The 23,883-nt window shown below is 51.4% G+C and overlaps 8 protein-coding genes across 8 annotated transcripts; 5 read left to right on the plus strand and 3 right to left on the minus strand.

Moving 5' to 3' along the window:
* The first annotated feature begins 1,421 nt into the window (after positions 1–1,421).
* Positions 1,422–5,622, plus strand: BCR38DRAFT_54953 (RhoGAP domain-containing protein). Its single transcript, XM_040865463.1, has 4 exons — positions 1,422–2,127; positions 2,197–2,893; positions 2,947–4,988; positions 5,041–5,622. Exons 1-4 carry the CDS (start codon positions 1,777–1,779, stop codon positions 5,473–5,475), a joined length of 3,525 nt encoding a protein of 1,174 aa, XP_040712583.1. The 5' UTR covers positions 1,422–1,776; the 3' UTR covers positions 5,476–5,622.
* A 678-nt stretch (positions 5,623–6,300) lies between these two features.
* Positions 6,301–7,916, minus strand: BCR38DRAFT_54944 (uncharacterized protein). The gene has a single exon (XM_040865462.1). The coding sequence runs from the start codon at positions 7,558–7,560 to the stop codon at positions 6,418–6,420; it is 1,143 nt and encodes a 380-aa protein (XP_040712584.1). The 5' UTR covers positions 7,561–7,916; the 3' UTR covers positions 6,301–6,417.
* An 842-nt stretch (positions 7,917–8,758) lies between these two features.
* Positions 8,759–10,176, plus strand: BCR38DRAFT_350584 (ubiquitin-conjugating enzyme/RWD-like protein; the record flags this gene model as incomplete). Its single annotated transcript, XM_040856574.1, has 2 exons — positions 8,759–9,220; positions 9,292–10,176. The coding sequence occupies 2 exons, from the start codon at positions 8,759–8,761 to the stop codon at positions 10,174–10,176; spliced, it is 1,347 nt and encodes a 448-aa protein (XP_040712585.1).
* Positions 10,177–11,441: 1,265 nt separating this feature from the next.
* Positions 11,442–13,783, minus strand: BCR38DRAFT_497774 (uncharacterized protein; the record flags this gene model as incomplete). The annotated part of the gene is made up of 4 exons (XM_040864777.1): positions 13,465–13,783; positions 13,198–13,229; positions 12,967–13,143; positions 11,442–12,749 (listed from the first exon to the last, which is right to left on the minus strand). The coding sequence occupies exons 1-4, from the start codon at positions 13,598–13,600 to the stop codon at positions 11,442–11,444; spliced, it is 1,653 nt and encodes a 550-aa protein (XP_040712586.1). The 5' UTR covers positions 13,601–13,783.
* A 1,944-nt stretch (positions 13,784–15,727) lies between these two features.
* BCR38DRAFT_55023 (uncharacterized protein) lies at positions 15,728–16,603 on the plus strand. The gene has a single exon (XM_040865464.1). The coding sequence runs from the start codon at positions 15,961–15,963 to the stop codon at positions 16,477–16,479; it is 519 nt and encodes a 172-aa protein (XP_040712587.1). The 5' UTR covers positions 15,728–15,960; the 3' UTR covers positions 16,480–16,603.
* Positions 16,604–17,916: 1,313 nt separating this feature from the next.
* Positions 17,917–20,222, plus strand: BCR38DRAFT_477004 (uncharacterized protein). Its single transcript, XM_040863058.1, has 3 exons — positions 17,917–18,428; positions 18,490–18,826; positions 18,879–20,222. Exons 1-3 carry the CDS (start codon positions 18,264–18,266, stop codon positions 19,961–19,963), a joined length of 1,587 nt encoding a protein of 528 aa, XP_040712588.1. The 5' UTR covers positions 17,917–18,263; the 3' UTR covers positions 19,964–20,222.
* Positions 20,223–20,492: 270 nt separating this feature from the next.
* BCR38DRAFT_350389 (replication factor C subunit 2) lies at positions 20,493–21,855 on the plus strand (the record flags this gene model as incomplete). The annotated part of the gene is made up of 4 exons (XM_040856560.1): positions 20,493–20,608; positions 20,673–20,751; positions 20,825–21,622; positions 21,688–21,855. 4 exons carry the CDS (start codon positions 20,493–20,495, stop codon positions 21,853–21,855), a joined length of 1,161 nt encoding a protein of 386 aa, XP_040712589.1.
* A 234-nt stretch (positions 21,856–22,089) lies between these two features.
* On the minus strand, positions 22,090–23,649 carry BCR38DRAFT_350649 (uncharacterized protein; the record flags this gene model as incomplete). Its single annotated transcript, XM_040856586.1, has 1 exon — positions 22,090–23,649. The coding sequence occupies one exon, from the start codon at positions 23,647–23,649 to the stop codon at positions 22,090–22,092; it is 1,560 nt and encodes a 519-aa protein (XP_040712590.1).
* Between the last annotated feature and the right edge of the window lie 234 nt (positions 23,650–23,883).

Here is a 23,883-nt window from a genome sequence, read left to right on the forward strand (position 1 = left end):
CGAAAAGTGACCAGGTTCATAGTTCTCCATAAGGATAGGAGGAAGCATGGAAGCGTAGCTGGACTTGTTTCCAATTTAATATCTTCATACTTGGGTGCACTCAGCTTGCTAGGCGAGGTCAAACGACTGGCACATACTATTAGGTATAAGCATAGTCACTTCAGATTATGATAAGGCGGAATTCTAGTGCCAAAGAGAACTTATGTTGTTACATGTTTAATGGTAGAGACGGAATTTGAAACGGTTTTGCAACAAATAGATAGTCACTCAGGCTAGTCTATCTTCAGGCATGGAAATACAGTTTTGGTCTGATAAGTTTTAGGGGCAGAACGACAAGTGTTTCCCATGGCCTAATGGAGTGATGCTGTCCAAGACATAGTTCATCGTGGGTGAACATAAGGTGACGTATAAATTAAATCAAGCAGAATCTTCTGTACATAAGAACCTGGGAGTGAGATAATTGGATGGCATCAGACATCAGGGCTCACCAAGAGTTGGTTTCAAGGTTATTGATCCCACTTGTATTACCGTGTTGAACTGTGTTTAAGGCACAACGTGTGCAAGAAGTCCCAGAGGCTGTGCTTACCGTGGACTAGTGCCATCAGTGCTGCAAAGAAATGAGATGACACCTGCATACACGAGCACTTTGAGCTCAATAATAATTGATCAACTGTGTTTGGGTTCAAAAGTTGCTCGGACATTGGGGGAGAAAGCGTGTAGGTCTCACGACAGCACGCGCTTCTGCATTTATTGGCGCGTTGCGACGGGTCACGTGATACGTAATTTCCAGCAAGTCGGGTGGTAATGCGAACGTGAACCGATGGGCACTGGGCCGCTAGGGAGAGAAACACGGTTAAGAGAAGACGAACTCCAGGAAATCGCATCGTTGCAGCCAGACTGCCTTCGCCAAATAGAGACGTGGTCTTCTTTAATTAATCACGAAATTGACTTGTATAACCCAAGTCTAAAACTTATTAGTTGCTTTTGCCGTTGTTGTTCCTCTTTTTCCTCTTCCTGGACTCGGCAGGCCTCGATATTCTTTGTCCTCCAGCCCCGATACCACTAGCCCACTTTCTCCTGTTGCAGCTCCTTCCCCTCGTTCCGTCTAGTGTGCCTCACCAGCAAGGAGCCCATCATTCCCCTGGCTGGCCGTCACCCAACTTCTATTCTCCGCGGCCTTTCTAACTTTCATGCCGTGCAATTGCCTCTTCCATTCGCCTCAGGGAGTGCTCAAGTCCATTTTGCGCATTCGATACCTTCTTTTGACTGCTCAGAACAGCTTGTTCTGATTATTTTGTCTGCCGCAGTATCGACCGTCTGATAGCCCCCAAAAGAATTACGACCCGGCCTAGCTGCCATCTTCAGCGCCAGCCCCAATTCGTCCCGCCCGCTCTCCAGACCGTCGCATGGTCTGTCCAAAATACAGGATATTACTCACTGCACTCGCTTGACAAAAGGATACAAGCTGCCAGCCAGCCAGCTTCACGGCTACACATCCGATCAAAAAGTCCTAGCCTAGGCTGTTTCTGTCCCTCGAACCACAATCTGGATCAGTTGACAGTCCCTCCGACCTTGGTACCTTGTCGCACACGCGCCTGTTGTAGACTTCTACGAGTTCGCCGCCCAATGCCCAGGTCTGACGTGGGACAGCACGCACCCGCCACACAGCCGTAACCACACCCAATCTGTCCCTCCTCGAGCCGAACCCGGATACCGAAGAAGCACAACACGCTGTTTTTCCGTGTGGTATTGAATTAAGGGCGTCATTTGGTCGCCATGATGGGTCCTGATTATGGAGGCGGTCTGGCTGACGACCATCTCCATGGTCATCCCCCGCCGCCCACCAGCGAAGGCGGCTACCAACTCGACCGCGATCGACCGAGCATGAACTCGAGCCCCAACTTTCAGAATGGTGGTGGCTTTCCAGCGCAGGGCCGCCCCCCAGGTTCTCCTGCTTTGAGTGCCCAAGGCGAGCCCAGGAAGAGCAATGAACGCAATAGATCGAGAGGAAGGGGACGAACCGGCAGTGGACAGTTGCGCATCTGTAATAAGTGTGGGGAGCCGTTAACGGGCCAGTTCGTGCGTGCGCTGGATGGCACTTTTCACCTGGATTGTTTCAAGTGTAGGGTCAGTACATGTTGCTCACTAATGCCCTCACTGTCATTGACCCAAACTCACATTTCTTCTCCGTAACAGGACTGCGGCCAGATCGTAGCCTCCAAGTTCTTCCCCGCCGATGATGAAGAAGGCAGTGGCCAATACCCTCTCTGCGAAACGGACTACTTCAGACGGCTGGGGCTGCTTTGCTACCAGTGCGGTGGCGCTCTTCGCGGGTCGTATATAACGGCTCTCGATCGCAAGTATCATGTGGACCATTTCACATGCTCTCTCTGCTCGACAGTCTTTGGCGCTCAAGATAGCTACTATGAGCACGATGGTAACGTCTACTGCCACTACCACTACTCGACGCAATTTGCCCAACGATGCAACGGTTGCCACACCGCTATCCTGAAGCAGTTCGTCGAGATCTTCCGCAATGGCCAGAACCAGCATTGGCATCCCGAATGCTACATGATTCACAAGTTCTGGAACGTACGGCTCTCGGTGAACCCAGAGATGGAAGAGCAACGTCCAGAAATCGCCGACTCCCACAGTCGTGAGCTTGTCAGGTTGGAAGAGGAGGACATGGAGGAGAAAGTTTACCGCATATGGAGTGTCCTCTCCACCTTTGAGGAGTCTTCAGCAGCGTGTATTTCAGACATGCTGTTACACGTGAGCAATGGGGCCTACATTGACGGTGTTCTTGTTGCAAAGAAATTCATACTCCATGTGGAGATCCTGTTTCAAGCTGCGGACAAGCTGGATGACTCGATGAGGAACTATGACATGAAAGGTTCGTCTCTTTTGGCAGAAGAAGTTCAAAGTAAGGCACTAACCTCAACCCAGGGCTGGCTTACGGACGAGAGGCTAAACTCCTCTGCAAGAAGATTGTCTCTTTCTTCTCTCTCTTGTCTAAGACCCAAGATACAGGCGTTCGAAAGCTCGGCGTCACGCAGGAGTTGCTCTCTCTGGTGACAGGGCTGGCCCACTATCTGAAGCTTCTCATCAGAATTTGCCTACAGGGAGCACTCAAAGTTGAGAAAGACCATCAATCACCAGCAGGATTATACCAATTCCTTGAAGACCTCAGCGTCATAGAGGCGGCCAAAAACGAGGACAGCTCGTTGCAGATCAACGCGGGCATGACGAAGCTCTCCCCAAACGAGTCGGACCAGTGCATATTATGTCGGAAACCGATCGAGGATGAATGCGCTGTTCATGGTGAGGATCGGTGGCACGCATCTTGCGTCTCGTGTGAGCGATGTGGCAAGGAATTAGGCAAGATCTTGGAACAGGCACGCCTGCAGCGCGACTACAAGATCCTCTGTGCCAACTGCGACGCCACATCGCCAGAGAAGGGTCAAACCCTCGAGAGAGTCTCCAAGCTGCAGCAATATGTCTTTCTGTTGAAGGTTGCGTTGGCAAGGCTTCTGGACATGCTTCGGAGTAGCGGGGCCCTCCCGCACACGTCGGAAGACCCTAACCTCGACGGATACGACGCCAACGACGGCCAGCGGTTGGAAGCTCCCATGTTGACGGCGGATTCCCGCTCAAAGTCGTATGCCGGTGAAGAAGGCCGCCACCAGAGAGAGTCGTCCTATGAGAACACTCTCAACGATGTGCGCCGGCTCAGAAGCACACGTCTTGACAAGCACCTATCCTCGAGTCTTAGGAAGGCTCGAACTTCAAGGATAATGGATGGCCCTGACGGACATAGTGTTCGACCCGGCTCTTCTGGTGGCGAGAATGGCACTGCTAGAAACAGACCCATGCAAATCGAAGAGGACCGTGAACCTGGTCTAGGCGGCACGGAGCAGTACTTTGGCCATTCGGATGCGCTTACCCTTGACGACATTCCACGAATAGTTGCCGCGGAACAAGCGAGGGAAAAGCAGCCCAGTGCCTACAACAGAAGCTCGAGACAGGAGCTGTTCAGATCACCAGCTACCCACCCTAATTACGCAACAGGAGCTGCACCAGGCCATCAACGGACTCAATCTGACGGGAGGGATGATACCCGACTTGCCGGTGAGCCTTCACCTCAGAGACCTGGTAGACGGTTCTTCTCCGAGCTCTCTGGACTCGAATATTTCATCGTGCGGCATGTTGCTGTCCTTACAATGCAGCCAATGCTCGACCCTGATTTCACTCTTGAAGACCTTCTTGGACTTATCGAAGCACGCAAGGCACCCACCTTCTGGAACAAGTTCGGTAAAGCGTTTGGCAACAAGGACAACCGCAAGGCAATCAAGAAGAAGGGCGTGTTTGGTGTTCCCCTGGATGTCATCCTTGAAAGGGACGGAGCAGACTCCACGGATGGTGTCGGTCCCGGAGCTCTTCGCATCCCGGCCATTATGGAGGACACAATTACCGCCCTCAAGAACAAGGATCTGTCGGTGGAGGGTGTCTTCCGAAAGAATGGAAACATCAAGAAGCTGACTGAGCAGGTGGCTTCCGTTGACCGAGACGGCTGTGACGCCATCAGATGGAACGATGAGACGCCGCACCAGTTGGCAGCATTGCTCAAACGATACCTACGTGAGCTACCGGATCCGCTCATGACCCAAAAGCTCTACCACCTTTGGATTGCAGCTACCAAGATTAAAGATCCAGACAAGAGGAGGCACTGTCTGCATTTAGCATGCTGCATGCTACCGCAGATCCACCGGGATTCCCTCGAGGTGTTGTTCAACTTCCTCAAATGGGTGGCCACTTTCCACCAGGTTGACGAAGATTCTGGTTCCAGGATGGATGTTCACAATCTTGCTCGAGTCATGGCACCAAATATTCTCTACCTCAACACCAAGACCCCCAGTTTTTCTGACGAGCCGATGATGGCTGTGGCTTGTGTCGAAGACCTAATCCAGTACAATGAGGAGATGTGTATGGTATGTTTGACAGTATCCCCATGTTTCGAACTCGGACTAATGATGGTTGCAGGTGCCGGACGAGATAATGGATATTCTCAGTGACTCATCATTGTTCAGCAATAATGGTGACATCACGACGAAGGAAATCCTCAAGCGCATTGGTGACCGTGGCAATGGGGCTCAGAGGTACGATACCGAACTTGTCAACAGACAGGAGAATACACGACCCATGGCTACTAGAGTCGATACCGATCCTTCACAATGGCCGCAAGAACGCAGCGTCCGTCACGTTCAAGACGCAGCAGCACCTGTTAGTGCCAACGCTCAAGGAACGCCTCCTTCGAAGTGGCGAGGACCTGAGAATGGACCGTCTCCTTACACAAATCAACAACAAGAAAGAAATGAGAATCAGCCTGAGAATCCTGAGAACGGACCGCGTCGGGAGTGGCGAAACTCAGGCGCCTGGGGAAGACAGAACAGTTCCATCACAACTGGCACAGGCTAAAAACCATCATTTGGTTCTGGTATATACCGGCATTTTTTTTTTGCTTTTCCTCTCCGTCTCCTGGATGGAACGGTGGACTCAATTCGGGGATCCACCTACGAGACCACAACTTACTTGACGACATAGCATGATTTGGGTGTAGAGCGGCCATACAGCATTTTCGACCGGCGTTCCGAATCTACTTTCATCCCCTCAAAAAATGGCCATGGGAGGCTTTACGAATTCAATTTTTCCCTTCGAGCCCCAACCGAGACTTGCCTTAGCGGGATCCTCCTTTTTTACGTTCTAATTGGCATGGTTCCCAAAACAAACGGAACCAGTTTGCCGTATTTGTCTGTCAAGGTTGGAGTAGTGTGGATATATTACTGCTTTCTGGCTTTTCTTGGTTCTCCGGAGCCGTCCTGCCTTTCTGCAGTTTCTGTGGCGACCTTTGATGTTGGAGTTTTTTGAAGAGATATCAACACGATCCTATCGGGTTTGGGGGAGGGCATAGGGTGAAATTTTCGTACGAAAAGGAGAAAAACGAGACGAGTATAACAGGACAATGCCGCGTCTTGTTTCTGCGTCATTGCTGTCGTTGCGAGCGATCAACTTTTCTTGCCGCATTTGCAGACGGCTACCACTTTTTTTCGCGGCGCTGAATCCAACGGATTCGTTTGATGGATTACATAGGGAAATGAGACAGACAGCCAGTAGTAGGATGGCCATGGAGATCCAAAAAGAAGCAGTTTTCAGGCCTGCTTAATCTACTCAATTCACCATTTCAACTGATCACGGCTCTCACTTTCCCTTGTGCACATCAGTCTTGTGTAATGATATGTTCATATTATTCTACATGCAATAGCTACCTCGGGGAGCACATATCGAGGGTTTTCAATGACTACAGCCCCTGGATTATGGTACACGGAGGACTCTTCGTAGTCCCAGAGACAAACGTCAGAGCTACAACTTTCCTCCAACTGCCTCCTGCTGCGCCTCCAGTGTCCACTTGACCGTTTTCCTGACCCCGTCACTCAGACTCACGAGCGGCTTGTAGCCTAATCTCCTTCGCGCCTTGGTAATGTCGTAGTACCTTGTCATGCAACTATACGCAATGCGCTGGCGATTGAACGTCGGCGGCTTCTGCAAAGCTGCGAATACCAGCTCGCTCATCAGCCCCAACACCATACCCATCTCCCGCCCCAAAGTCCACACGTGCGCCGTTCCCTTGTCGCTCCCGGCCGCCGCCCATATCGCCCGTGCGTAGTCCCAGAAGTAGACGGGCTCGCCGTTCGTGACGATAAACGCCTCGCCGTCGACACGCTCGTAGTCCAGCGGCGTCGTCTGGCTCTGCGATGTGACGAGGAGCGCGCGCGCTGCAAGTAGATGGGCATGCGCTATATTCTCGACGTAGGTGAAATCGAACAAATTCTCATTGTTCCCGACCTGGACGTTCGTCCGTCCCTGTTTGTAGATGTTGACCAGATGGTACACATTCTGAACATCCCCCTCACCGAAAATGCCCGCGGGCCGGATCGACACCGTCAAAAGGCCTGCGCCGTCTTCGGCCCGGTTCGCCGCCAGAACTAGCTCCTCCGCCGCTGCTTTTGTCTCGCTGTAGTACTCCGTCTGCTCCTTGCCGCGGATCACAGGCCATGTCTCGTTCGCGTTCACCAGGTCATTCTTGTTATCGCTCATGATACTCGCGCTGCTGGTAAACACCAGCGCTTTCACTCCCGCTCCACGACACGCAGCTACCACCGCCCGCGTTCCCTCGACATTCACCTTTTGGAACAACGCATCGGACACCGCGCTGCCGCCCTGCGCGGGTGGGGAGGCGGTGTGGATCACGACGTCGGGCTGAATCTTGCCGAAGAGTTTGAGCAGGTTGTCGGCGTCCGTAATGTCGGCTTCATGGTAGGACACGCCGTCGGAGGCCGGGCGCCGGTTGCGCTCACAGCGCAGGTCGATGACGCTGATTTGGGCTTGCCAGTCGCGTAGGAGGAGGGAGACGACGTGATGGCCGAGGAAGCCGCAGCCGCCGATTATGAGGACGCGGCCTAAGGCGGTGTGGTTAGAGGGGGGTTTGGTGGTGGTAGTGGCCATCTTGTCGAGCTTGAATGGCTTCAGCGGGTATCGAGGTTGCGAAGTGAGGTATGGAGAGAGACTGTTGTTGACTGCGACCGGTTGTTGCGTGGGGACCCTGATGAGGAAGGACAGCCCATTGACTTACTGGAGGCAACTTAATTGGATTGGAACAATTTAACGGAAAGAGGAGTGGATCAAGCCAGCCCAGCCCGCTAGAGCAGGGACAGGGGTCGGTGGCTGTTGTTTCCTGCCATTGGGAATGTAATTGTTCCATTTTTTGTTTGAGTTGCGTCATTGACGCCAGTGGTTACATGGGAGTCCAGTACCGGAATATAACAATCAGGTTTACATCTACAGGTGTTTAATCAATTGGCGAAGAAGAAAACAAACGAAAAAAGCAACGCTTTACACGGTCGTTCCTAAGATTGGTAGGCTTAGCGTCGTCTGTGTAAGTGCTAGGCCAGCTGCTCGCCAAGATGGCAAGTACATTTTGACGACCTTGGTTAAGGGTATTTATTGTTCACGGCCGGGTTATACCACGAGGCTCTAGGAGTTTGCTGACCTCTGTCATGGATCTTGACATATGGGTAGAAGGCACTTCCATTGTGACCAATGTGTGACGGTCTCACAATCTGACTGGTGAACTCGAGTCAGCCAGCGGTGTGACAATAGAACTCCGAGAATACTGCAGTATACCATTCCCATAGAAACCCCAGATCGAGACTTGGCCGGTCGACTACTTGTAGTATTGGAGACATCGGTGGTTTTGCTTGATTAGAATTATAGGGAATGGAAAGCCTGGAATAGTCAACCTCTCAGGTGCAGGCAGCTTGGACCCCTCTAGTGGATTCAGCACACCCAGGACACCCCACTTTCGCCCACTATCACAAGGCAGTTGGAACTGAACCCCTCAGCTGCGACTCAGACAGGCTACATATGGTCTATGTACCGTCTTTGCGAACCTTTAATCTTTTCGTCCGCCCTGGTCGTTAGCCTCTACAGATCGATTTCTTCCAGCTTGTGCCATTTTTTCTCATTCAAGCCGGAAAGCTCAAATCTACCTTGGTACTCCCATGTGGCTCTTTCTCCAGTACCCCGTCGCCACTCTATCTTACATCCCTCTGCTCTCTATGTAGCCTTCCGTCCCATTGCATCTTCCTTATTACTCTCCAGCAAGTAGGTCATCAAGAAATATAGGAAGCAACAGCCTGGGACCATGGCGGACCAGTCTATTTTCCGCATCACCAAGGAGATTAGCGACCTCCAGAAGAACTCAGACCTATCCCTCGCCGTCGCATTCCGCGATCGTGACGTGCGCAATGTCAAGGCTCTAATCATCGGTCCCCACGAGACTCCCTACGAGTTCGGCTTTTTCGAGTTTGCCGTCAAGTTCAACAAGGAGTATCCGCGCAAGTCACCCGCCGTCACGGGGACGACGACGAATGGCGGACGATGTCGCTTCAACCCCAACATCTACGCTAATGGTAAGGTGTGTCTATCGATCCTGGGAACATGGAGAGGCGAGCGAGGCGAGGAGTGGTCGGCTGCGCAGGGTCTCGAGTCGATTCTGCTGTCGATACAGAGTTTGATGTCGTCAAATCCATACGAGAACGAGCCCGGCTTTGAGGATGCCAATGAGGAGTCGGACAAGAAGAACCAGAAGGAATATGTCGCCAAGGTAATTCCACCTTGATCAATCCTGCGCTTTTTAACTGTGCCGCGAATATAGTTGCTGAAAAATCATAACAGATTCGGCACGAGTCGCTGCGCATTTCCGTCATCCAGCGTATGGAGGAATACCTGGGCATTTCATCCAACACCACCACAACGCCTACCGCCGCTGAGAGAGAAGACTACGATCTTGACATGGACGACGATGACTATGATGGTTCAGCTGTGCCGTGGGAGCCCTTCAAGGACCTAATCAAGCGCCGCTTCCTCTGGTATTACGATTCATACCTAGACGCTATTCAGAAAGCCAAAGAAGAGGTCAAAGACGGACAGCAATTCTCGCGAATGCCCTTCGAGGGAAGTTCGAATACAATGGAGGGCAGATTCAACTACACCGACCTCGAGCGACGACTGCGCAGGATCAAGGCAACGCTTGAAACCGAGGCCGACAGGTGGGCGGCAGAGGGTCTGACTACGAAGCACAAGGATAACACTGTTGCTGTCAACCTCTCTCGCCAGTTCGAACAAATCAAGGAGTCATATAAAAGGGCCGATGTGCCCCACAGCATAGAACTGGTGGACGGGAACCCCTTCGTCTGGCACCTGACATACTTTGGCCGTCCAATGACGAACCTTGACGGAGGCCTGTTCCGCATCAAGCTCAGATTCAGTCCGCGCTTCCCTGAGGAGCAACCGAGAGTTACCTTCGAGACACGGATGTTCCATCACCGCATAGCAGCAGACGGTACGCCGTGCTACTTCCCGAATCCCAGTCGCCGCGAAGACGTGAAGCAGCACATCGAGGCTATCATCGAGGCGCTCGAGGAGGAGCACCCGCCCTACGACCCCAGGACCCTCATCCACCCTGAAGCCCACAAGCTCTTCTGGGGTGGTGCGGACGACCGCAAAATATACAACAGACGACTCCGTAGATCCGTCCAGCAAAGTATGGAGGATATGTGATCTTGCGCTTGGTATTTTCCAACTTTCTACCGTGCAGTCTTAGCGGCTCCTGCTGTCGACAGCAGCGAACATAGGCAATCTTCCGACTAACGAACTGACACTATGTTACGATATCAATGACATGGGTTAGCTTTTTTTCTAAGTTGTCCTCGCGATGATTTCCGTTTCGTACTTACCTTCGACTCATACTGCGAAGAGATCCAGTTTACTAAAGGCGTTCAAGGAAATGGACTCGGTCTGGCATCAAATGAACAAAAGAATCGGAAACCCTGGCAAGGGTTGGCTGGGCTGGGCTGGGCTGGGCTAGCATATTCGGACTTTCGTTGTCATATGTATGAGGGGTGCCTTGGGCTTGAGGGGTCCAGGTGCTTGCTTCTACTGCTAGACTTTTTACGGTTGATACCTCTTTTGCGGTATGGATAATTTGCTTTACGCGGAATTGACGTGGAACTTGACATAAACGCATAAACTGGAGATATCGAATGCGCCACGGCTAACGTAGTCCAAGTCCAATGCTTAGCAGAAGTGACGGCCGGAGTGTGGTGATTTGTGATAGCAGTCGTAGGAGGTGGTGCAGTCTTCATACGTGTAATGGCCCTAATAGAACACTGCCCTATTAACGGATGTTTTCATTACTTAACTACCTCTGTGAACGCCACCACATGACAAGTCTCTCGCCTTCCATGCTCGATCATATCGTTATTTCGTGATGTCATCAATCCCGAGTAACTATGTTACTACCCTTTATATCAAGGGCTTGTGTTGGCCTTCCACCTGTATCTCCGAGACCTCGAAAGTATAGCGCCCCGAGGTTATTGTCACAAAGCTGCTTCCTCAAACTTCGTGGGACCGACCTGGCTTCCGAACCACAGTTCTCTGATGCCATATTTCTCCATGTTATACTGTTGGGTCTTTCTAGAAGAATGAGCTACTCACTGATCCATCGCCTTCACCCGCATAGCACCGTAACCATCATGGGGACCAAAAGGCCCGTCTGGATGGTCTTGGAAAGGCAGATTGGTGAAGAGTGCAATTTGCAACAAAGGGGTCGATGCCGCTGTTTCTTCCGGAAGTAATCTTTGCTGGGCGCCGAGAGAAAACGAGAAAACCGTGATCGAAATTTGGTTTGTTATTGCTGCGGGTAGTGACGAGGTTGAAGTCAAGAAGCTCCGTGGATTGAGTGGAACCACAGCCTCCTCGAAAGAAAACCCCACCTCATCCACAATAGAAACGAGCTAGAGATTCCAGTACCGCGGGTCGACTCATTACTGGCGAGACGACCCTTTTGGCTTCTTGTCGATCCTGTCTCTCAATGGGTTATACGGCGCCGCGATGCCGACCAGTTCTTCCCGTCCCCCAGCTACGCCGGGCTCGTACCGTCCATCGGCCGCCAGAGTAGCCGGAGCACCCTGCGGCGGCCGCGCGATCTCCTCTTTGTGTATCCGGTCAAGCGACTCGCCAACCACTGCGTACTGGCCCCAGTTGATAGGCGGACAACGATATATGTTTTGCGGCGTGGGCAGCGAGGCCCATGGGTTCGGCCCGGTATGCGAAGGCTGGTCGACGTCCATACCATTTGGGTCGCTCTGAACCTGCCCATCCAAGCCTTTCTTCACATCCACTTCGCTGTTCTCCTCGTCACCCGATGAACTGTCCCTGTCACTGTCGTTGCTTGGTTGATCTGCAACCCTGGCTCCCTGTTTCCTTGCCTCTTCGCCCAACAGATGCGTAAGGTACGCCTCGGGCTGCTCGAGCGCCGCATCCCTCGCATCTTTGAATGTAACCATGTCCCGCTTTGCCCGCATGCCCTGCATCTGGAGGATCGAGAGGGCCGACTTGAGCGCCAGCACGTCCGGGTTGGTTTCGAACTCGATAGGTTCGGGCGGTGGGGGCGGGATCGCTGATTGGGGCAGCTGGGATGAGTGCATGAATGTCTGCCGCGCTGGAGGAAACTGTACTGGGTTGAGAGGCGGTGTCAAGGGTTCGACGTTTGGACGCGGTGGCGGCGAGGAGCGCGAGGTTGATCTTGAAGGTTGTGCAGTCGCAACTGTCGTTTGCGCCGGTGCCGGTGCCGGTGCCTGTGCATGCGCCTGTGCCTGTGTGTGCGGTTGTGGTTGCGGTTGCGGTTGTGGGTGTGGAGGAAGAGGGATGCGAGCGGGTGGTACTGGGACTGGCGTATGCGACATCCTCGCTGTCGCAGCCGCCGGTATGCTGTTGGATGTGGCACCACTCGATCTGTGAGCGGTTGGAACGACAGGAGGCGGAACGGGCGTCTGAGGCACGCCGGTGCCCTCATTGTTGAGTGTGACCCCGGGCATCGTGACGGTGGACGATTTTCCAGTAGATAAAGTCAATGCTCCAGATTGAGGTGCAATGAACCGCTGTGAGACAAAAACAAGCCCCCCGAGCCTTTCAGGTGCGCCGCTGTCGGATGCGCGATTGCAGACAGCAGTGCGCAAGGAATGATTAGCGACGATGCAGCTGTATCTCGAACATTCGACGGGGCCAGACAAGGCGGTATCGTCGGACAGTTTCCCGGAAAGGGGGAACGATGGGTCGTCGTCTAAAATTCCCTAGGAAGGTTTGTTTCCCCTGTTCTAGTTGGATATTGAACGTCGCATCCCGAGTCCAGGCCCCAGGACTTGGCACTTGATGTAACTCGAAGGTGGAAGTGGCGGGGCAAGGTGGGGTCTAAGGAGTCATGTCAATGCATTATGTGTGGGGCAGCTGTATCGTCTGTGCTTTCCTTGTGCAGATCCCTCGGCATCTTTTCCAATTTTCTATGCTCACCTTCGTACACAATCCCAATAGTCCGTTCCATGGGAATTCAACGGAAATATATGTCGCTGTGATATGGAAATTTTTATTCATCCAGTCACACAGCTGAAGTGTTGGCTGTTTCTGAGCCATGTGGGAAAGGCCACGGCATGCCGTAAGCGCTGTCGTGTCAGAGCTCTTACTGGGTAGCTGCATTATCTAAAGTAGTTCTCGCAGTGTTAGCTCGTTCAGCCTCAATCTTACCGAACCAAGCAGGAGCATTCGGTAGCTGGCCCCTAGAATAATCGTCACCAGGTTCTACTCTGGTTGGTGCATGTACTCCGATGTACACCGAGTTTGGCGCGGACAAATCCCTCAGACGGAAAGAAATGCTCGGTCTTGCATTTTATTCCTTGAAATCGTATCCAAATGGGTTATTGACATTGTGAACCAATTTTTGTTGCAAATTCGATTGCCATTGTTGACAGTCTCAAGGGGGACTCCCCTCTGTTTCAAGATATCCAAAGTCACCTTGCGCACCCGATAAGTTCTCCGGCGTTAGAATTGTCTGCAAGTTGTGGGCTTTATGTGGCAAACAGCCGGCCACTTGAGCCCTCCAGTTTGTTGCTAAAAGATTCCCCGGTGAATAGTCTCCGTGGGGACACATGGGCCCTAAACGGAGCAACACCGTTGGCTCAATCAAGGTTTGGAACTAGGAAGGATTGGAGACCAATATAACGAATTTCAAGGACTAACGGCTCAGCAAAACTCCAAACAAAAAAGTCCTGTAATTTGACATGAGATGGGAAAAGTCATGGGACTCAACGTCCGATGTTGTCGAACGCGCATGGAGGTGAAGAAGTCTTCATCGACGATCAACTACCCCGGTTGCTTGCCTCTCTAAAACCTGTGTGGTAAGTGTTGTGGCGGCCTCATGACAACCACGCGGAAATGCGATGATCCCCCAAAAATACAGTGTACTGCAGAAAATGGCTTTTCCAAGCCAGTCATTACCCATGCGACTTTCTAGGAGGGTTGTCAAACCATTGGTTGACTCGATTTCTTGGCTTTTATCTCAGCTTGCTTTTCCGGCAGCCAGCTAACGAGTCTCCCTTAGGATGAACCGACAAGAACTAATTGGTTTACACTAGCTAACCGAACGCTCAGATTATTCGTCTAGACCTTCTTGTTTACTCGTCATCGGTTGGGAACCTTGATAGTGCTAGTTGATGTATCACACAAGACTGGGCGAGAAAGCCGACCATGGAGAGTACAGGTAGGTGGATACGTATATTGAAGAACTGCCTCCGGTCTGACAACCCAAGAAATATCTCGACTTCTCGTGGTACCATATACTTCAACTCTTTCCATTCTAAATTTATGTTTGGAAATTGGCGAGCCCTTCCCCTTCGCCAGCCTACCATTACGTCCTTAACGGAAGGTGGGGGGGTTCTATAGCTGGTGACTGGTGATACGAGCTTAACATACTAACGTAACCTCTACGGTTTCATAAATCCTCACACTTCGCGCCTTCTCAACCCATCTAGACTTCCCTAGTCAATATTTAACCTTTTGAAACGGGGTACCACCCGTGTTTCGGGTTACAGCAGCTTCCAAGTCGTCCAGTCTGCCATCTTCAAAACAGCCCGTCCCACTTCAGCCTGATCAGCACGTTTTGAGACCACGAGGCTTCTCCTCCGATTTTCATCCCAAAACGCTGTCCCAAAGCCATACGCACTGATCTGTTGAATGCAACCGCCGAACACGCACTCATTCGGCCTTTTCCAGACCGTCAAAAGAGTCACCACCACCCAAAGCGTCCCTCTTTCGTCCGTGTCTTACACAAGTGGTGAATCTGTCCGGGAGCAGGAAATCGGAGGATATCTCCAGCCGTGTCGTTGCTGTAGGACAAAGCTTTTCAATATTTCCGGTTCGTGAATTTGAGAAACTTCATCTTGCGGCCTCTCCGTTATGACTGACAAATCTCGATGCACAGGAAAGCCGGTTGGTGCTACGTAGCTTTTCAAAAACCTGCATGCTCAAACTAGATGATCTGAACAACTTATGTTAACCAAAAAGTCCTGGCTGGTGGCTACCCGATACCTCTCTCGATTTGTATGTGAAAGCACTCCGGCTCGCGAGTCGGCGAGATCGAGCTTCGCCTACGCAAGGTGGTAGGCAAAGCGGCCGGGAGTTGCCGTGTCTGGAAAAGGCCTCTAGCAACCATAAACGTGCATTTCTGTTTATTGCTGGACCATGGTTATGTTTGGGCTCTTCAAGAAGCACAAGTCACCACCAAAAGTCTCTGGATCACCTGGAGAAGACGACTACTATTACCCTTCTCAAGCACCCACAACTCCTCAGATTTATACACCACCCAGTATTCGAAACTTTTCCTATCCCACGAGCATAGCATCGAGCACTCGAACTCCAACGGAAAGAACAGATCAGTTGAATTCTGACCAAGTCGGCGACATCTGCAATTTCTCCCCCGACAGTCCGACGCGGACTGGTACAATTGGATTGGAAGACCCCTTCTTCTTAAAACTCGGCGAAGATTAGTACTCTCCGCGAGCAGACCAAGAGGAGAGTACTCGCATCGTGGCCCGGCCTTCTCAGGCGGATATCAAAAGGAACCCAGCAAAAGAGGAGCCAAAGACACGGAAGAAGCAACGTCGAAGCACACTCTTGGGCCTATCTACACCCCAGGGCCAGGGCATCTCACTTTTCTATCGGAACGCCGACAAGGACCCAGAAAAGGAGAAAGAATCGTCATTGGCCAAATCTTGCTCCCTAAGCGATCACGCCTTCTCCCACAAATCCAGTGCTCGGCTCAAGCGCAGCTCTTTGGGCCAGCACAAGGTGACTTCATCATTGGACGCATCCCACTTTGCTAGGCTACCACCTCGTAGTCCCGATCGGCCCTCTTCAAGCCCTGGTGTACGTTTTGTTGAGACAAAACTGAGAAATACCAGTTCTAAGATCGGACCTTCGCCACTCTCTACATCTCTGAACGCTCCTGGAGAAATGAATGTTGCCACTGAGACGCCATCTGTTCCCCGGGTCTCCAAGATGACTTTCCACAGAAAAAGTGCGTCTCAGGTCGTCTTTACCCAGCCCGCAGTTGTCAGTGGGAGCCGAAGCCGGCGCAACTCGACAACAGAGTCCGATAAACGCACATCAAAAGATAGCAAAAGCGGACGGTGGCTGACACATATCAAAGACTGGGTCACGGTATCTGAACCCTCCACCCAGGCTCTGAAGCAGCACAAGAAGGATACGTACAAGCGAGCTGGCATCGCTCTCAGTGACCCTCAGGCCAACGCGAAGCTGCACATTCCGGTTGCCACTTTACCACCGGAAGCCATAAAACCATGTGGTCCAGGTCCGGAGCCCGAGGAGATTGCACAACGAAAGGCGGAGCAAAAGAGACGGTTGAGGCAGTCGTACTCAACTGGGCGGCCCTCTCGTGGCTCGCGATCGAGTACTAGTCAACACTCGTCGCTGAGTAATCTACCCTCCAAAGATTCCAAGGATGGCATGTAGGTAAATGGATCTTTGAAATAGCCTTCAGTTCTCATACGGACCCTGATTTTGTGGTACAAGCCCCCACATTCATGCTAGTCTGTTTCCACTCGCTTTTCTTTTACTATACCCTTGGCATGGCGTGGAGAATTTGTCTGTTGATGGGCAGTCGGCATTTACATTCATGGCAGGTGAATTTCGTGACTACCTGGCCTTACCAGCTTGGCTGAGGGATTGCGGCTTTACGACGTTTTTGAGGATTAAAATGAGTCAGACGAGTTGACGGTTGAGATGGTATAGGGATCTATGAGTTGTTGTCGCCTGATTAAATACGTATACCTTTTGTTTTACTCCTAATGTCCATAGATGCGATTGTACATAGATGTGATAGACCTCAAAAAATAGCACTTTTCTCGCTTCATGTTGCTCTGGCTGGTGTCCCAGCTGATTCAATGCGGTTGTCCTGTGATGGTCTAATTCGGTAAATATCAGTTTTGAAATTGAAGTTATGGAAAGAGAAAGGAACGTAGAAACAGGAACCTGACCACAGCTCTGACCGAAATCTAAATAACACTTGAGCATTCCCTTCCTCAATTCTTAACATGCAACTGAAGCATTGATACCCTCGATGCACCGTATCGAACATCCAGCACCAACTTCGTGGGATGGTCGAACGATTGGGCTTGCTTGTTTACATATTACCTTAGTCGTGATCAGGATCAGACACCATCATGAGTTTCCTAGTTACAGACGAGGACTAACCGCTCTAATACCCATTCAAGCCACGCGATCCGTCATTTCGAAAATAACGCCAGCGGCAGCACGTCCTGTCAGGTCGCATTCGTATTGATGAGCGTTCTATCAGCGTTTCAACACCCACCTTTTTCATACCTAACTAAGAACCCATTGATTATCACGGGGTATTTGTGGGTTGGCCAATGGCATTGAATTCACCTGTACAGAAGTTTTAGAATAATTGCAGCTGAGGTGATGGTGCATATTCCTTAAGCGCCTCATCTGAATCGAGTATATTGCCGAGACATCGACGAATACAACCAAGGAAGCTTCCGAAGTCCGTGTCCATGACAATCTCTCATGAAGCTAGTGTAATTGACACGTATCGTAGTAGAGGATAGAAATGATGCTCGTGAAAACAGCTTCAACGTGACAAGAGCAACCTTGACAACCACTAGAGGCTGCATACAAGCAATACTTGTTAACCACTAGATCAGATCGACGCCAGCAGCTGAAAAGCTGAAGCAAGGCCATGATTGCAGTAGGTCGGCACTAATAGAGAACGAAACCTCACAACGGGGTCTGGCTCAATCAAGATGGTTGTCGGGGATTTTTTTGCCGCGGGGTCCAAGCTATAGTGTAGGAGTCTAGGCATGTGGCCTATGACGTATTTGATACAGGAGGTTAACATGCAAAAGTTCAAAAGCCAGTCCATGACGCCGACTTTATTTTTTGCAGATCGTCGATTGGAACCGAGCTTCGTGAATATCTGCAGTTTCCACACATACAACCGGAGCAAACTCTCCCAACTTACAGTGGCGGTTGTCTTTCGACTGGTTAGGGATTGCCAATCTCGGGAAGCCGCGTTCATCATACTGTCACATAGGTACAGGCATTCGTGCATCATCATGCGATTGAATTAAGAGCGCCCTCTCATCAATCTTCAAAGTTCCGAATTCTCTCAGGCTACGTTATTGGATCCTGCCTCATCGATTATCACGAAAGCAAAAATAGTGTACTTCTTGTCAGGCTCCCTTGTAGTCGAGGTAGGTACTTTACACTCCGGCATCATGGCCAAGCTCTGGGGCACGTCCAACGATGAGGCGAATGGAGGCTCTGCCGAGTCGCCGCGTAACTCGCAAGAGCACGAACGGGCGCCGAATGAACACACCCATCTACTCCCCGACCGAGCTGAGAGCGCTCGCGCAACGTATTTAAGCCCCGATGACCCAGCTGTACGTACACATCACCTTCCAAAGTTGCCCTTACCAAGTCACTAAGCGCATAAATATATAGGTGACGCCGTACAATTTGTGGAGTGTCCGCATTGTACGATGGCTGACCATATTACTCACCTTGATAACCTTCTTCTGGTGGGTGATCCAGCTCGTGTCGATGTTCGTCACGCCACCCGGATTTCACACTCGAGGTTCTGGATTCTTCGCTTTTAGCTATGCGTTTATCACGCTTTCGAACTTGCTGTTCACTTTGATCTTTTTCGCTATTCCATCGAAGGTGGTGCGCATATTGAGTGTGGTCATGGGGTTTCTTCTGCTTGTGGATGCGGTGTTGCTGTTATCGGTGGAAAAGACGAGACATGAGGAGGGATGGGTTGGCATGGTTAGCGTATTGTGTGAGTTTACTGCGAGATGCAAAAGTAAGTGCGGGATGCTGACAAAATACAGGGGCGTTCGTTATGTCCATATGGGTCTTGGCCACTGATCGATTGGTACTCTGGGGAAAGGCTGAGGAGGAAGAGAGACTGACAGGCCGGACCGAGACCCGACGAACTATTGGCGAATGGAGTGCTGTTCTGATCTCAACCCTTGCACTGGTGGCACTCAACATAGTCGTCATCTTGGTCACCCTCACTCTCATTCTTCGAGCTCTGGACGCTGGCCTGGCACCACCGGGGCATATGTACTGGGTGGACGGAGACAAGTACATGATGCATGTGTACTGCCGTGGTAACAGCACCGATCTGAAGGGTAACAAACTACCAACAGTACTATTTGAGGGAGGCGAAGGAAACGTAGAGAATGGTTTATGGCAGTTTGCCGACAGTGCGCTCAAGAACCACTCTATTAGTCGTTATTGCTTTGTCGATCGACCAGGGATGGCTTGGAGCGATACCGCGCCGTCTCCCCTATCTGCGGGCATGGCGGTTGAGGTGATCAGCGAAGCTCTAACCAAGGCAGGAGAAGACGGGCCGTGGGTATTGATGAGCGCTGGCATTGGATCCATCTACTCTCGCATATTCTCTGCACGCCACGGAGGGCAGATCAAAGGCATACTGCTTGTAGATCCACTGCACGAGGACCTGCTTGGTCGTGTTGGTGCGCCAGGCCGTGGCTTCAGTTTGTGGATGCGCGGCGTTATATCACCCCTTGGGCTCGACCGCATTCCAGGCGCTCTCTTTAAGGGTCGAACCAAAGAAGACCGAGTCTGGGGACAATATGCCTACCAAACCGGCAAGTACATATTTTCAAAGTTGCAGGAGAACCTCGTGGCTGAGTCACTCTCCAAACGGGACGTGGCAAGCAGCAGAACCATCCAATATCCCGATACGCCCTTGACCGTCATCAGTTCGGGTGTCGAGGTCCGGAAAGACGGAGAATGGGAGAAGAAGCAGAGAGATCTCACGCATCTGACCCGCAAGCTTCAATACTGGGATGTTGTTGCTGGAGCGCCCCATCAGGTGTGGGATACACTGGAGGGGCAGCAGATGATCGAGAGGAGGCTGAATCAGCTGGTATACTATAAGAAATGAAGGACAGGTTTTGCGTCCACAATGGCAAATGGCGTACACGGGAAATGAACAAAATTGACAGGAACAAAAACAACGGTGTCGGGATGTCGACTTAATGGGAAGGTAGTGTCTGGGCTCCTTAACATAGCATACCACAGCACATGTGGTAAATTTGTGCATTGTCTGCGATTGGATAAGTAAACACGAAGCGCACAGGACATGATTACGTAACGGAATAGACTTGGTAGCGAGTATTAATACATAAATACTTGATATCACAATCCTCCTTCATTCTCAGTCACCGCATGCGTGGAATCAAGATGGAACCACTTTGCTTATGAGTATGGAGTGAGAGAATATGCAGTTCCGGGTAAGCTCGCAGGATTTTGGACCAGAAGAAAACCACTTAAGCAAAAGTGGACCCACAAAGGCGCGTCTTAGACGCGTTCCCTCCTCCTCAGCCTCATCATTGACTGGCAGGACCTACCAAGACCTCAAACGAACCATCTAAACTCTCAAGCTCGTCAATCATCGTTGAGCAGGATTCAAGATGGCGAACTTCTTCGACCTGAAGGCCAGAAAGGCTGCTGCCGCCGCTAACAATGGCGCGGCCCCGAAAACTGAAGACAGCAAGAATGCGAGGAAACAGCCATGGGTTGAAAAATAGTATGAGCAATACTTCTTCCATTTAGAGTTGTACTTCAAATCAGCTACTAAAAAATTCGTTCAGCCGACCGAAGACACTGAGCGATGTCACAGCCCAGGATCATACCGTCAGCGTTCTCCAACGAACCCTCCAAGCCTCCAATGTGAGCCCATTCCAACAAAACCACACAGACTACACGATGGACAGACAGACAAGATGGCTGATACCTGATATAGCTCCCCCACATGCTCTTCTACGGGCCCCCAGGCACAGGCAAAACCTCCACCATCCTCGCCCTTGCTAAAGAGCTCTACGGCCCGGACATGATCAAATCCCGGGTGCTCGAACTCAACGCCTCCGACGAGCGTGGCATCTCCATCGTCCGCGAAAAAGTCAAGGACTTCGCGCGCATGCAGCTCACGAACCCTCCGCACGGCTACCGAACCCGCTACCCCTGCCCGCCATTCAAGATCATCATCCTAGACGAGGCCGACAGCATGACGCAGGACGCGCAGAGCGCTCTGCGTCGCACCATGGAGACGTACAGCAAGATTACGCGATTTTGCCTTATTTGTAACTATGTTACGCGGATTATCGATCCATTGGCGTCGCGGTGCAGTAAGTTCCGGTTTAAGAGTTTGGATCAGGGGAACGCGAAGAGGCGGTTGGAAGAGATTGCGGAAAAGGAAGGGGTGGGGTTGCAGGAGGGCGCTGTGGAGGCGTTGATTAAGTGCAGTGAGGGGGATTTGCGGAAGGCGATTACGTTTTTACAGAGTGCGGCGCGGTTGGTGGGGGCCACTGAGAAGGAGGATGTGGAGGGGGAGGATAAGATGGACGTGGATGAGGATGGAGACCGGCAGTTGGTGACGGTCAAGATCGTTGAGGATATTGCGGGTGTGATACCTGATGATACGATTCAGAAGCTGCGACAGGCGATACAGCCCCGGTCGGCGGCGGCGACGTATCAGGCTGTTGCCAAGGTGGTTGAGGAGATGGTGGCGGATGGGTGGAGTGCTGGACAGGTCGTCTCACAGGTGAGTTACTTCATTATAGACACCGATGTTTTCGGTATCAATCGATATGCTGACAACTTACTCAGCTGTTCCAAGCGATTGTCCAAGACGAGACGATACCGGACCTGCAGAAGAACAAGATCACCCTGGTTTTCTCCGAAGTCGACAAGCGGCTGGTGGATGGGTCTGATGAGCATCTGTCTATCCTCGACCTCGCTCTGAGGATATCCAACATCATGGCTGGCAAGGGCTAGTGTGGCTGTTATGGAAAAACGACGAGAACAACGCGCAAGTACACGGTCAACTGGCATCAAGGCGATATGGAGTCATAATGGACATGGACGGCGTTCTTGGCCGAAGTTTGCTGTGTTCGAGATATGTGCATTGGTACCCTAGCTAAGCAATCGCTTGATGTGTATGTTCAAAAGTGCATAGGACAGCACAGCTAGTTAGTTTACTTTGGTGTGTGCTCAAGCAGCCACGGCGCCTCATTCGTTGATGGATCCCAGATTCCCATCCAAGATTTCCCATATGGTCTTGACTGGTTCCAACTTCTCCTTCTCCTCAACGCATTTCTTGGTCACCTTCGCTTTGCTCTTCTCATCATCGCCCTCGGGATCCCACAGATCCTTCTCGGGTGCTTCTTGGCCCTCCCCGGATTCCTCCTCAGGTAACGGCACGTTGAGCAACTTGCAGATCTCCTCCAATGTCTGCCTCGAGTTGTCCACTGAAATCATCCCCTCTTCGACCTTCTCAACCACCGTCTCCAGAGTTGTGATTTTGGCCGAGTCGGCCGCGTACAGCCACAGTTGTAACTGGTCCGTCACACTCGACTTGTTGCCCGGTCTGGTCGCTTCCCCAAAGCTCATGTTCTGCGTCGAGGTGGGTTTGTTGCTGGGGAACTTCAGGAGAAGTTGGCTTTCCTCCGCGAGATGGCTCAGGGCCAATTTGGTGTCTTCTTGTTGTTTTGCTAGGCTGGCGTTGATGTGGGATCGCTCCTGGATTAGACCTTTCTGCTCTCGAGATAAAGTGCGCAACTTCTCGACGTAGGGTGTGAGCAGATAGGCGGTTGGAAGTGGCTTTGCCGTTGGGATTTCCTGAGTTTCGGGTTCTTTGTCTGGCGTCTCCTCTGATTGCTTCAACTCTTCCTGCATCCCCTTCAGCATTTCCTTGTGCTGGGCAAGAAATGTCATGGCTTCTTTGCGCAGCTCCAGGTGGCGTTGATACTGATTTTGGATTTCTGCTAGTTGGGCTTTGTGGTCTACCAGTGGATTTTTTGGCTTTTCAGTGTCTGGTATCGCTTCGTCGCCAGCTTTGCTCAATTGGGATTCTATCCAGTTGATCAAGGTGTTCTTGACGGCATTGAGGGCATGCAGCTTGACCTCTGGACTCAGGTTCCCGGGGTCCACGGGATCCCTAGTTTGAGCCTCCGTATGCCGTTGCTTGTCTCTTCGGTACATGAGTTTACTGCGCAGAACCGTCTTCTGAAGACGTTGAAGGAGCTCTTGAATCTCGGCATCCGCTGATTCGTGATCGACTGCAAAGCCATTAACCATCTCTGGGGGCATCTCCGGCAGCGGGCTGCAGTCTTTATACATGGCTTTGGGATCCAAGAAGGCCGTTGCCGCGGCTGGTTGCTTTTGGAGCTCATCTAGGTACTTCTTGGCGGCCGCTAGCTTATCATGCCTCTGCCGCAGTTTTGTAACCTCTAGATGCAAATCTAGGATCCTTGTGTCGACGTCCTTTTGTGGCTTGAGCGAGGCCATCATCTCTTCATGTTCCTTCTGAACCTGAGCGAAACCCTGCCGAGCTTTAAGATTCCTCCGAACGGCCTCGATGTACTCTCTGTGAAGACCTTGAAGATCCTTAGTCTCGGATACTTTCGTGTCAATGTCGACAAGAGAGAGGGGGCTTTTGAGTTGCTCTGTGCCGAGACTCTGCCCAAGACGCTGTTTCATGATACGCCTTATCATCATCACCTCTTCGCGTGGACGAAGACACTCATCTAGGGCATTGTTGACCCTTTCTCGGAATTCATTGGGGTCCATGCTGAGCCCGTTCAAGCATTAGCTTCAATGTTCGGGATTCAGCTAAACTTGTGGTCTTTCAGGAAACAGCACCCTGAAAAAAGACGCCGAATTATAGGCGGCTAAAATAAAGCAGCTTGAGAGCTTCGAACTGCTTCGTCCTCCAGGACCTCCAGGAATGGTCAACGAAAACAAATTTCGATTTCAGACCTTAACAAACCTGAGGTCGTAGTCAAGGAAGCGGTTGTCCAATTG

Source organism: Pseudomassariella vexata (genome assembly GCF_002105095.1).
Source record: "Pseudomassariella vexata strain CBS 129021 chromosome Unknown BCR38scaffold_12, whole genome shotgun sequence".
NCBI classification, from domain to species: Eukaryota; Fungi; Ascomycota; class Sordariomycetes; order Amphisphaeriales; family Pseudomassariaceae; genus Pseudomassariella; species Pseudomassariella vexata.